This window comes from Octopus bimaculoides, chromosome 26 (genome assembly GCF_046866305.1).
Source record: "Octopus bimaculoides isolate indiv1 chromosome 26, ASM4686630v1, whole genome shotgun sequence".
In the NCBI taxonomy this organism is placed as follows: domain Eukaryota; kingdom Metazoa; phylum Mollusca; class Cephalopoda; order Octopoda; family Octopodidae; genus Octopus; species Octopus bimaculoides.
Genome location: NC_142953.1, coordinates 14635341 through 14648419, shown reverse-complemented (window position 1 = coordinate 14648419; position 13079 = coordinate 14635341). Strand labels below are relative to the sequence as shown.

Below are 13079 nucleotides of genomic sequence, written 5' to 3'. Positions count from 1 at the left end.
TGAAATGAATCAGATTTACCTACCTAGATGTAATACTATAAAATAATGATTCTAATGCTGACAAGCTAACCTTCTCAACATGGACATCCTACACAAGGAACAGAGACTTCTCTGTTTCAACTTTGATGAGATTCATGATCCAAAAATGTTCCAGCCATGATGAGGTAATTGATGATTTTTTAGAATGGCACTGTAGGATAGGTGTGAGAGGCCAGATGTGGATGATTTGAACATAAAACAGGTAAAATATTTGGCCCCTGGATATGGCTGGTTTGAATGCTAAAGGGTTAAATGATATAAAAACTCACCTGAACTCATTCTTTTGTCCACATTTGGGGGGCCCAGCAGACCTGAAAGTAAAATAACTTGTCATCATTGAAAATATTTCGAAAAAAAGATTAGCATGACCATCCAGAATATAAGGTTTAATAGAAAAAATTTCAAAGTTATTTTCAAAGGCAATGCCCCAGCATGGCCACAGCTCATGAGCTGAAACTAGATAAAATGAAAAATGAAAAAATCGTCGGTTTTAACCCTTTCGTAACTAGATTTTTGACTAAACTACATTTCTCTGTGTTTCCATTCAATTCTAAAAGAGAGAACTTTGAATGGTTTCTTAAAACAATTATAAAACCTATCTAGATAAATAAACAGTTAACTTAGCTATTTCCCTGTAGATTGAAAAAAATGACGTACGACCTTAATTAATTTTAAAATCTTTTTGGATTCTCATCAGAGATGTCTACATCAATTTGACCAATCCCTGAGAAACAAACAGCCAATCTGTTGGTATTCTCAACAACTACACAGTAGCTACAGAAATCTGGGGTTACTAATTTGCATAAAATTTTTTGTTTACTAATATATGTGATATTCAGAACAAAACTTAAAAAAAAAGAAACTTCTTAAATAAATCTATGCCTGAATTTTAATTATAATTAGATATGACTAATAATAAAAAACTGTGAGATAGACAAAAGCTGATAGAAGAAAAGAAAGAGTAAATGTCTGAATGAGTATGACTACCCAAAACAATGAGCCAAGAGAAGAGCTAGTCTTGATTTGCTATCAGGATTGCATGACATCCTTGAGTATGTTACTTAATACTTAAATGGGTCAGACAGACACAAGTAGATAGCATTACAGAATTTAGTAATGTTAGCTTGAAATATCACGAATATAGCTTATAATACAAGGGGGTTCGCCAAGCTGACTTGGAAATGAAGTTTTTAGCTGTGCTGATATGAGTTAATAAGTTAGAAGATTCATTATCACATATGTATGTTGGCACTCCGTCGCTTACGTCGTCAAGGGTTCCAGTTGATCCGATCAACGGAACAGCCTTCTTGTGAAATTAACGTGCAAGTGGCTGAGCACTCCACAGACACGTGTACCCTTAACGTAGTTCTCGGGGATATTCAGCGTGACACAGTGTGACAAGGCTGACCCTTTCAACTACAGGCACAACAGAAACAGGAAGTAAGAGTGAGAGAAAGTTGTGGTGAAAGAAAGAGTACAGCAGGGTTCGCCACCATCCCTTGCCGAGCCTCGTGAAGCTTTAGGTGTTTTCGCTCAATAAACACTCACAACGCCCAGTCTGGGAATCGAAACCGCGATCCTATGACCGCGTGTCCGCTGCCCTAACCACTGGGCCATTGCGTCTCCCACATATGTATATAGACACACAAACACACAGTGGTTTGCTGCTGTAAGTATAAAGTAGAAGAAAGATTGCAGAATAAACAAACCATGATAGAAGCTGCTAAGAATGAAGCCCCATTTTTAATCAGCAGATCAAAGTGGCTTTGAAAATGAATGACAAGAGAAGAAAGAGAGAGGAAGGAGGATGTCTTAAGGCAAACAGATTGAAGAGAAAGAATAATAATTAGTATACCCGACATAATTGGGTGCATAATAAACAGATCGTGAAAATAGGTCAGGTAGAAAGAGCCAAATCAAAGAAATGAAAGAGAAATCATTACAAACAGAATTAACAACAAATAGAAAACTAATTAATCGAGTGAAAAAAAGGAATAAATGAATAAACTAATTAAGGAAATAAATTTTAAAAAATTCTGAAGAAATATATTTCAAAGACGGTAATTTTGATTTTTAATTTCAAATTGTTAAGCCTGAGTTATTCCATAAATAAATGAAGTGACTTAAAATTATTTTGGTGAAAATATAATTTAGCCTAAATATTTAGCCAATTCAGAAATAATTTTGGCTTGGTTTTTGAATAACTAATTTTCATTAATGACAAAGAGAGGAAAAGGAGAAAAAGTCAAAAACCAAAAGATCCCTATTTATCAGGTAAAAACCCTGCCAAAACAGACAGGTGCAGAGTTTTTATGGCTGGATGCCCTTCCTAACCCCACCCACCCAGCAGAGTGGACCAATCTGACTGGCACTTATTTTAGCAAACCTGGAAGGATGAAAAAGCAAAGTTGACCCCAATGGAACTTGAACTCAGAATGCAAAGATGAATGGAATGCTGCCAAGCATTTTACTCAACATTCTAACAATTCCGTCAGCTCACCACCTTGGTCAGAGTAAATATTGGTATGAACCAAGTCATGGAAGTTTATTCGGATCTTTTTTAAAACGGGGGCCACATTTTTCATTAACGAAATACTTTGAAACTTGGAACACTGGTAGAATGTGTCATATAAAACATCTTTTTCTCTTAGTCTTCTTAAAAAAAAAAGAAATCCCTAAGTTATTCCATGTTAAAGTTGTCGTATTTCTGTAATTTCAACCAATCACTGACGTCCATTCAGCCGATATACATTAAGTGCCGACTACATAAACAAACGATTCTGAAACAATTCTATCGGTGATAAGGTTAGCGTTAGGGTTAGGGTAAAACAGCAAATTTAAAAAGAAAAAAGCAAAACGAAGCTATGGAAATTAAATACGCTTTACACCGCTTAATCAGCCAAAGGAGTAAATGTAAACAACTGAATACTTGTCAGTGATTGGTTGAAATTATCGAAATAAGACAATTTTTTACATGAAATAAATTCGAATACAAAAATATTTTTCTGTTCTATAACACAAAATAGATAAGTATACGAAGTTTGAAAGTCTTTCGGTACCAAAAACACTACGTAAAACATTAATGAAAAATGTGGCCCCCGTTTTAAAAAAGATCCGTTTATTCTTATTAACCTGTTTGACATGGAATAGAAGCAGCAGATTCGCTTCATTGGTGAGCCCAGCCATGAATAAAGTGGTAAAAAGGGATAGTTGTAGCAGCAGCAGCAGCATTGCAAATAGCATTCTAGGTGTTCAAACTTAATTATGAAGAGAAACTTCATCGTCTAACATCTGCCTTCCATGCTAGCACGGGTTGGACGATTTGACTGAGGACTGGCGAACCAGATGGCTACACCAGGCTCCTATCTAATTTGGCAGAGTTTCTACAGCTGGATGCCCTTCCTAACACCAACCATGCCGAGAGTGTAGTGGATGCTTTTACATGCCACCGGCACGAAGGCCAGTCAGGCGGTAACTGGCAACGGTCACGCTCAAAATGGTGTATTTTACGTGCCACTGAAAATATTCCAAAAACTTATTTAGATTATCTTTCAAATTTTTTAAAAACTGAAGTATTGTGAAGAAGAAAGAATAAAAGAGAAAATATTTGTGAAACCTTCAGCATCTCCATCTCTTGTTTCAGTGTCATCAGCCATAGGGACATCAGGATCATGACTTGACCCGTTGGTTTCTTCCTGTTCAGACTCTTTCTCTACATTAGTGGTGCTGGCATTGCTGCTGGACTTTGAAGGAATGTATTCCGTCAGCAACGATGACCTTTGGACCTAAACATTCAACAAAGAAAATTGTGACAAACATTTCATTGTGTGAACATTTAGCATTACATTCAGTATCCCCAGTGGCCACAGAAATTGTGATGGTCAAGCTTATTCTTAAGAGCACTGACAATGTAAATTATGGGCCAACCATGACAAAAGTGTTGCAAATCAGTTGAATATGGCTCTTGCACATTGTCTGACTGTAAAGAAGCAGCACACTGTAAAATACTTCAACAATTCAACAGTCAATAACCTTCCCCAGAGGATCTAAGTACGCCAGATAATACGAAAGAGCCATATGTCTAAGCTGGTACATCTTACTATCTTGAACACAACAGACAATATCCTCAATGGAAGTCATCTATTTTGAGAGATGTACAAACGACAACTTAGTGTCTGTAGACAAAACCAACACACTATTATTAGATACAAACAAAATGGTGTGCAAGGTACCATCTCTACATATGAGCATAAAACAACAAAAACCCTCAAAAGTGCTACTATTATTAGATTTTCCCAGCTTTGGGACCAGGAAATACTTTAACTTTGATCTGTCGATAATTTATGGCAAAGTTTGTGAATCAAAAATTGATGTTTGTATAAATCTGGGATGTTGCTTCACACATACAAACACCACAGACTGCATCTAAAAAACACATCCAGAATGCAGAGAAGATGAATAAATAGTTCAAGCTTTTCTAAGTGATTCTCTCACAATTCTGATTGTCCCCAGAAACAAGTTAAAAACTTATTCTGATGATCAACAGTGAATTCATGGTTACCTTTGTCACCAGCCCTCTTCTTTTCATCCTAACCCTTACAAAATAGTAGAATTTAGAACTAAGAATCCATACTAGGTATGTTAACCACCTAGGACTGGTTGCAAAATCTTTCAAAACTGCAGTAATTAGAAGCTTGGTCAGGTGAGCTTCTGTTAACATAGACCAGTAATTACTCATAAAATGGTACTAAAAACAAAGCTGTACTGAATGAACTTGTATTAGAAAGTAAATACTATTTCAATAAATTTTAATGCCAGTTTTGAACATAGAATCTTCTTATATAAACAATTAAGCATTTTGAAATTCTTTGTGATGATAATTATGCACGCCAATAAGTGGTAGGATGGTCATTGCATCAGTTGCCAAGCTTTGTGGATTGTATTCCATTATTAATTGAAACTAGGATAAGACAGACAACAGAAACAGTAAAGCAACAGATTAAATGCCTTACACCAGGGGTTTTCAAACTGTGGTCTGCGGACCACAGGGGGTCCGTGGACAGCAAATACTTTTATGGGCAATTTGATTTTATATGTTTTTTAATCGAAATCTTTTAATTGATAATAAACCTATTTGTTAAATACTGTTAAATAAATAAATGTAAAAATATATGTTATTTTAAGCAAATATTTATGTATAAATTTCATAAGCGTTTATAAGGGGGTCCCCTAAGGTAAAGCCTGAAATATAAATGGGTCCGCAAGTCAAAATGTTTGAAAACCCCTGCCTTACACTACAAACTTCCATCTTGGCATGGTTAACACAAGAAATACCAACAGACGAGTATGTTGATAGCCTTGTGTCTTGTCTAAAGAAATTGTTAATCAAAACTTGCGGGGGAGGGGGGGGGGTGAAACAACAGAAGTAAATAAAAGGGAAGTGAAAGAAAAACTCACCGGGAAAGGCTCTGGACCTTCGTGGATGATAAAGCCTTCAATAACATGAGTTAATATATGAGGTTTGACAATAGCCTTCTGTTTCTCAACTACAACAGAATTGTCCAGCATATTTGGTACAGGATGTTGTGGTTTCCCAGAAGAAACATCCATTGATTCAACCTGCCTGGTTTCTTGGGTGGTTGTTGGAGGCTGTGGAGCATCGACCTGGGCCCTTTTCTCTTGCTTTTGCTCAGATGTTGACTGCTTTGAAGTGGATTCTGTGAGGGTTTTCTTCTCCGAAGTACTTTCCATCATGGCTATTGTCTTGCGCCCTGTTTCAACTTCAGAGTCTGATTGACTCTTTGGCAGACTGGTGGCACCATTAGTCTGGCTGGTGGGGGTAGTTGGTTTGGAGAGACTAGTAGGCATGCTGGGCTTTGTTTGGGACCCTGTTGACAAAGGGTTGCTCTTTTTTGTACGCACTTTTGTAGTTTGCTTTGGTGTGATGGTCGGAATATTGAGTTTCGGACCAGAATTTGGTTGCATAGATATATTTGTTGGGTGTATTTTTGCAGTGTTTGACCCTTTTGATGTCGAAGGTAGAATTGTTGAAAGTCCTTTGTTGCCTTGATTTGTTGTTTTTGTGGGGACACCAACGGTTTTAGCTTGCAGACCAGTTGTCATGTCAATGAGTTTGGCAGTTTTCAATGAGTTAACAGGCTGCATCCCAGTCGGGGTTGCAGTAGCTGTAGCAACCATGGACGGTTGCTGTTGAAGTGGTGTAGCAGTACGAATATAGAGAGGCTGACCAGCCAAAATAGTCGGCGATTGAGTTGCAAGTAAGGGTTGGTGGGCTGCAAGAGGGATACCCTGCTGTAAGCTGGCCATAGCTTGCAGCATTGCTGGATTTGTAAGCATTGGTTGCGATGCAAAAATTTGGCCACCACTTGTTACAAGCTGAGACTGACTGTTCATGCGAAGAGGTGATTGGGAATTGATCAGCTGAGGCTGTGAAACAACAGTGTGACAAGCTGACTGATTTTTGGACTGGAAACGTTAAGAAAAAAAAAGCATCAATAAACAGAAAAACTTTTCATAACCATCAGCCGATTATAGAAAATTAAACTCTACTACCTTTATTGCTTCACTTTATTTTATTTTATTTCATTTCCTCCACTTTGTTGTATCTTATCCTGTCTGATTTCATTCCATTTTTTCTCGCCTTCCTCTCTACCTATCCTACAAATGGTGTTGCCCTGCTATCTTACAAAATATTAATAATATGTTACAGAAATATAAAATCTTTAACACTGGTCATGGTTTCTATTACTGCTTTCAGAGGCTCAGAAAAGTTTTAAAACTCGTGCTCCTACCCAACTCAAACTAATGAAATACTCATTAACCCTTTCGTTACTGTATTTATTTTGAGATGCTCTGTGTTTCTTTCAATTACTTTAAATATAACAAAGAATTTAGTAAAATAACTTAATTATCATTAAGCTAGTGTTAGGAACATAAATTGTGACTAAGATTTGGTGGAAGATTTTAATTCAAAACTTATGAAACCAAGACATTTGTTCTCAGAGCCAGAGCCGGTTTCAGCCGGGTTGGTAATAAAAGGGTTAAATACATTTTGTTATTGCTGACTATGGAAGATTCTAAACCAAGAGCAAGGGTTAAGCATCTTGATCATGGACACTTCATAATACCTGTAATAAGATATGAATTGTCAGGTCTTTGGAAATCATACACCCTATCAACTTTAAAAATGTGACTCAAATCAGAATAAGAGATTTGTGTTCTATGGTCTAATAACTTTTTCCGTGGAAAAGTTCTAGTTTTCTAGTTATCCACAGAAACTTATGAGGGACTTGAAAGAAAAAAAATAAAATAAAACAAAACTGTTTTAGTTTTAAGAAAAGAGTAAAGTCTAAACTGAAAAGACAAAATTAAAAGACAAGTTATCAAAAGATTCTTTTAGTCTCTACTACTTTCAGTCATTTGACTGCAACCTACTCCAGGAGAGTTAAGGGAAAGCTGACTTGGATGGGATTCAAATTGAGAGACGTAACAAGGTTCTGCATTCTACCCAATGCTGCCACCCACTGAGTATACACACACTTTGTTTGTGGGTTAACGAGGCAACCAATGGTTTCACACGAAGAGAGTTTCTCAACTGTTCAAGTGTGCAATATGAAAGTGTCAGTACTTGTCTTCATTTTAGATGAGAATACGTGAGGTTATACAAGACTATATCTAAGACCTGTTTCAACACACTAAATTTCTGACAAGGCTTTGGTTGACCCAAAGCTTTGGAAGAAGATATTTGCCCAAGTAGCCACATACTGGGTTTGAACCATATGGTCATGGCTCATCTGCTCTTTATAATGTATTCACCTATTTCTCTAACTGATTTGGTTGCTTTTGGCAATGGTATAAACATTTTCTGTACAACAAAAATAATGATATATATTCAACAAGAGTCACAGTAACAAAATGATAAATTTTTCTTTCGAAAATTTTACCTTAATTTCAATCCAGTTAAATAATCAAATTTTATTAATTTATTAAGTTGTTATTTGGATGATATTATAAATATTGTAATAACAATTCTGTCCAAACATAGCAAAACACTTCAAGTGATTATCAAGCTCTCAATTACCTTATCCACTGAATTTCTACAAATGTAAAAAAAAAAAAATGCTTTCTTTTTCCAATGAAAAAATTCAATGACTAAATTGAAATTTTATTTTAAATAATAAAAATTAAATAATGCCAAAAATTAACAACATATAAAGCATTCAAGACATATATACAACTGAGATATTTACCTGTGAGACAAAAGCTGGATTGCCAGAAGGTCCTTGACCAGGTAAAACACCTGGAAAAAGAAATGATTACGAAATTTAGTAATATTTAACAGATTTTATGTAAGAAAACATTTGTACAGGTTCTGTCACAAAGCATCCACTACACTCTCGGAGTGGTTGGCGTTAGGAAGGGCATCCAGCTGTAGAAACTCTGCCAAATCAGATTGGAGCCTGGTGTAGCCACCTGGTCCACCAGCCCTCAGTCAAATCGTCCAACCCATACTAGCATGGAAAGCGGACGTTAAACGATGACGACGACGACGATGATGATTCAGACAGGGATATGTTAAGTCATTATAACCAGAAGAGCTGTGGCAAAATTAATTAGAGATACACATGTGGTAGAAATAGATTATTAACACTTTGGTTCCAATTTCTGGTGGCACCAACTGTTATATCAATGTTACAAAAATGATAAGAAATTTTTGTGAAAATAATCTTTTCTCCAAACCTATTGTGGTGGTCAGTCAATGTAAGGGAGACAATCGTTTCTACATAAAAAATACTGGGCAGGACTAGAAGGTTGAGTTTGAAGTTGAGGAATTCTTTAAGGTGCACAGAATATACATATTCTTTCTTTAATGTAAAAGTAAGCCCCATACAATGAACTGTGTGATGTCTAGTTTACATAAACGGAAAGCTCATAGCAATAATAGCTTTGCTCAATGGTCCCCATAAGGAATGACCAGGAGCTGAAGACTAACATTGATCTAGAACAATGTTCATCATTATCATCATCATCATCATCATCGTTTAACGTCCGCTTTCCATGCTAGCATGGGTTGGACGATTTGACTGAGGACTGGTGAACCGGATAGCTGCACCAGGCTCCAATCTGATCTGGCAGAGTTTCTACAGCTGGATGCCCTTCCTAATGCCAACCACTCAGCGAGTGTAGTGGGTGCTTTTATATGTCACCCACACGAAGGCCAGTCAGGCGGTACTGGCAACGGCCATGCTCAAAATGGTGCATTTTATGTGCCACCCGTACAAGAGCCAGTCCAGGGGCACTGGCAACGATAAGAAATATATAAAATAAAATGTTTTAATTAAAGAGAATCTAAGTGCTTACCTATCTGTCCAACCAACAAGGATGGAACTGCTTGAGTGGAGAAGACAGGTTTACCACCAATGTGAGGAGTAGCTTGGCCCTGGCTACTTCCAGCCTGTGAGACAAGCCCTTTACTTCCATTGTTGCCTGCTTTTCCATTTGCACAGCTAGATGATACAGTTGATGATGCTGAAGACTGAACAGAGGCCACACAGGTCTGAAAATAAAGAATACAAAAAATAAACCATTAATAAACATATCAAATTAAGGAATAATGATTCACAACCCACCCTTTGAAATAATCTTAACCCTTTTGTTACCATATTTCTGTAGAGATGCTCTGTGCTTCTTTCAATTAACTTTAAAATATAACAAAGAATTTAGTAAAATAATGTAGCTATCATCAAGCTAGTGTTAGGAACATAAACTGTGACTAAGGTTTGGTGGAAGACTTGAATTCAGAACTTTTGAAAACAAGACATTTGTACAACAAAGACAGAGGCAGTTTTCAGCCGAGTTGGTATGCATATAACCAATAAAACAGAAATTCTTATCTTAAATCAGAACACCCACCCACAAAATTTGTCACAATCTTTTCTTAGTAATTTCATGATATTGTAAAATATATATATAACTGTACACAACTAATTAATAAACAAAATTGGCAACAAAAGCTACAAAAATGATAGCTGTTAACAAAATACAAGGCCAATATCTTTTTTTGCTACTTTACATTCTTCCATCTTTTTCTTTTATGCTGCACAGGCCTAATTTAATATAAGATAATATTTTTTATAATACTTTTAATATTCTATATACTTCAGAAATAAAATTTACACAATAGTGAATTTACAAATATTAAGGGAAAGAAAACGTGCAAAATAGCAGACAATATCCGTACAATAATATTCGCTCAAAAATCTAACAACACCTTGCTGTCGTTATATATAACATCATCATGCAGCTCTGATTTAAACAGATACACATTCACAAACACACGTGCACACAAATACAGAAGTGTAGTTTTTACTTTTACATTAAATCCATAATTTACAGATAAATTTTTCCATGCTTTGTTTAGTAGTAATACCGACATAACAAAAATAACACTTAAAAAAAAAAGCAAAAATAATCAACAACATTTATATTTGAAATAATATAAATGAAGACATCGAACAATATGACTTAACATACAGACTACAAGTGAGACAACATAAATCTAGGAGACAAAAGCTGGAGAGGTCAAAAACACCTGCTTAACAAAGATGATTAGCACTCAAAAGCTCAAGGAAGAGTTAAATTGAGACCCAAATGATCCAGTCAGTTAGGGGGGAATAATTTTACACAATCTTGCATATTAGGATTACAAGGGCTGTCTTTACGATAAACCTAATCAAGGCATTTGTGGAGGCGCAATGGCCCAGTGGTAAGGGCAGCGGACTCGCGGTCATAGGAACGCGGTCTCGATTCCCAGACCGGGCGTTGTGAGTGTTTATTGAGCAAAAACACCTAAAAAAGCTCCATGAGGCTCCGGCAGGGGATGGTGTCGAACCCTGCTGTACTCTTTCGCCACAACTTTCTCTCGCTCTTACTTCCTGTTTCTGTTGTACCTGTATTTCAAAAGGGTCAGCCTTGTCACACTGTGTCACGCTGAATATCCCCCGAGAACTACGTTAAGGGTACACGTGTCTGTGGAGTGCTCAGCCACTTGCACGTTGATTTCACGAGCAGGCTGTTCCGTTGATCGGATCGACTGGAACCCTCGACGTCGTAAGCGACGGAGTGCCAACAACAACAAATCAAGGCATTTACTGAAGACACATATGTTCGGTAGTTTTCTTTCTTTTATTCTTTTAGTGGTTTTAGTTATAGGACTGCAGCCATGCTGGAGCAGTGCCTTATTGTTATCTTTTTGTTTCAGTCATTAGACTGGGGCACCACCTTGAAAAATTTTCAATTGAATGAATTGACCCAATATCTTTTCTTTTCTTTTTTCTTCACTTTTACTGAACTGCTAAGTTACGGGGATGTAAACACACCAACATCGGTTGTCAAGTGGTGGTGATGGTGGGACAAACATAAAGACACACACACACACATGATGGGCTTCTTCCAGTTTCCACCTACCAAATCCACTGACAAGGCTTTGGTTGGCCTGAGGCTATAGCAGAAGACACTTGTCTAAAGTGGCACACAGTGAGATTGAACCCAGAACCATGAGGTTAGGAAACAAGCTTCTTACCACACAATTTATTTCCTTTCAATTTTATTGTCCCTTTCTGTAGAAGTATTACTGTTACTACAGCAGGGCAGCAGTGGAGTCAGATCAATCAGAACTGATAAAAGCTATTGAACACCAACACCATAAAATGACCCGTTCAGACTATTGATCAAGATGTCTCTTTAACATTAAAATCCAAAGAAGAACTCAATACCAAAAAATGCACTGGCTGGTTTTTCTCTGCCATTTTATCAAGTAACAAAGCAAATCAATAAAAATAATAGTTTCATTCATCAATAAAGCCAAGTCATATAAAATGCTGTTGCACATGCCAAAGATGCAGAAGACATGCAAAACAGTTTCTATGATGAAGATGGTGGGGGCAGTCAATGGTAAATATCAGTGGTGGGGGGGGGTCGAAGAATAGAAAAGTGGCTCAGTTAGGAAGAGGCGGTAATAAGTGGCAGTACAAGAAAGGTGGAGAACAGCAGTGTAAATAAGCCTATAGGCAAACCAGAAATAGAGAGAAGATGTGTGGAGTGGGAGATGTTTTGCAGGAACATATTTAGAAGAAAGGATAATAGGTGGACAGAGTGAACACTACTACATCCATGGAAAAGGAGGAGGGGAAGACCATGCAGATTCAGAAGTTGGAGTGAAGACTTTGTCAAATATTTTGGCACCCAAACATGGGAGAGAAAAAAAATCAAACTGCAGTAGATAGATAGAACATGCTGAAGCTTTTGTCCAGTAGTGATGATATGCCTTGCAGAAGACTATAACATAACGTGTGTGTGTGTGTGTGTGTGTGTGTGTGTGTGTCTGTGTGTGTGTGTCTGTGTGTGTGTGTTTATACACAGAGAGAGAGGTGTATAGCTGAACAAAGACTCAACAGCTTGAATAAGTTAGCACTGGAGAAACTTAAAGGTAACTGTGAACATTATTATAAAGTGTGTGTGTATGTGTGTTTTGATTGTATTTACTTGTGTGTTCCTTGTAGTATTTACTCCTTCAGGAGAGATAACTCCCGAAACAGATATATTTTAATAGGTAAAATCATGATCATAATTTCATGCTGGCAGGGGTTGAATTGTTCAACCGAATCTGTTGGGTCAGTAGACCATGTAGCGCTCAGGTGTCTCAGTTTCGGCTTCATTTCAATGACTGGATGCCCTTCCCGACACCAAACATTTTACAGAAAGTACTGGGTGCATTCCTTTTAGTGGCACAAGTACCAGTGAGGTTATCTTGTAATTTGCTCAAAAGGTGAAGAAGCCTCCACCACTGAAATTGAGAACAATCATTCAATAAAGCAAAATAGCTAGGGACGATATATTTGATTAAACCTTCATGACATCAGCCCAAAATGGTTACAGTCCAATAACTGGCACCAGTAAAAGAAAAAAAAGTGCCCTGTCCAGCAATTTACAGTGTCATTACCTTTTATGTAAACTGACAA

The 13079-nt window shown here is 37.0% G+C and overlaps 1 protein-coding gene across 4 annotated transcripts in view; it reads right to left on the bottom strand.

Moving 5' to 3' along the window:
- Positions 1–13079, bottom strand: part of LOC106880166 (uncharacterized) — a 33759-nt gene that overhangs the window by 10229 nt on the left and 10451 nt on the right. For 2 of the 4 annotated variants that reach the window (XM_089342874.1, XM_089342876.1), the window contains exons 4-8: positions 9421–9616; positions 8310–8359; positions 5497–6525; positions 3656–3824; positions 309–350 (exon numbers count right to left, since the gene is read on the bottom strand). In XM_089342874.1, the coding sequence (XP_089199000.1) occupies positions 309–350; positions 3656–3824; positions 5497–6525; positions 8310–8359; positions 9421–9616 (1486 nt within the window). The remainder of the gene's footprint in view (positions 1–308; positions 351–3655; positions 3825–5496; positions 6526–8309; positions 8360–9420; positions 9617–13079) is intronic. The other 2 variants (XM_089342875.1, XM_089342877.1) reach the window with 1 other exon arrangement.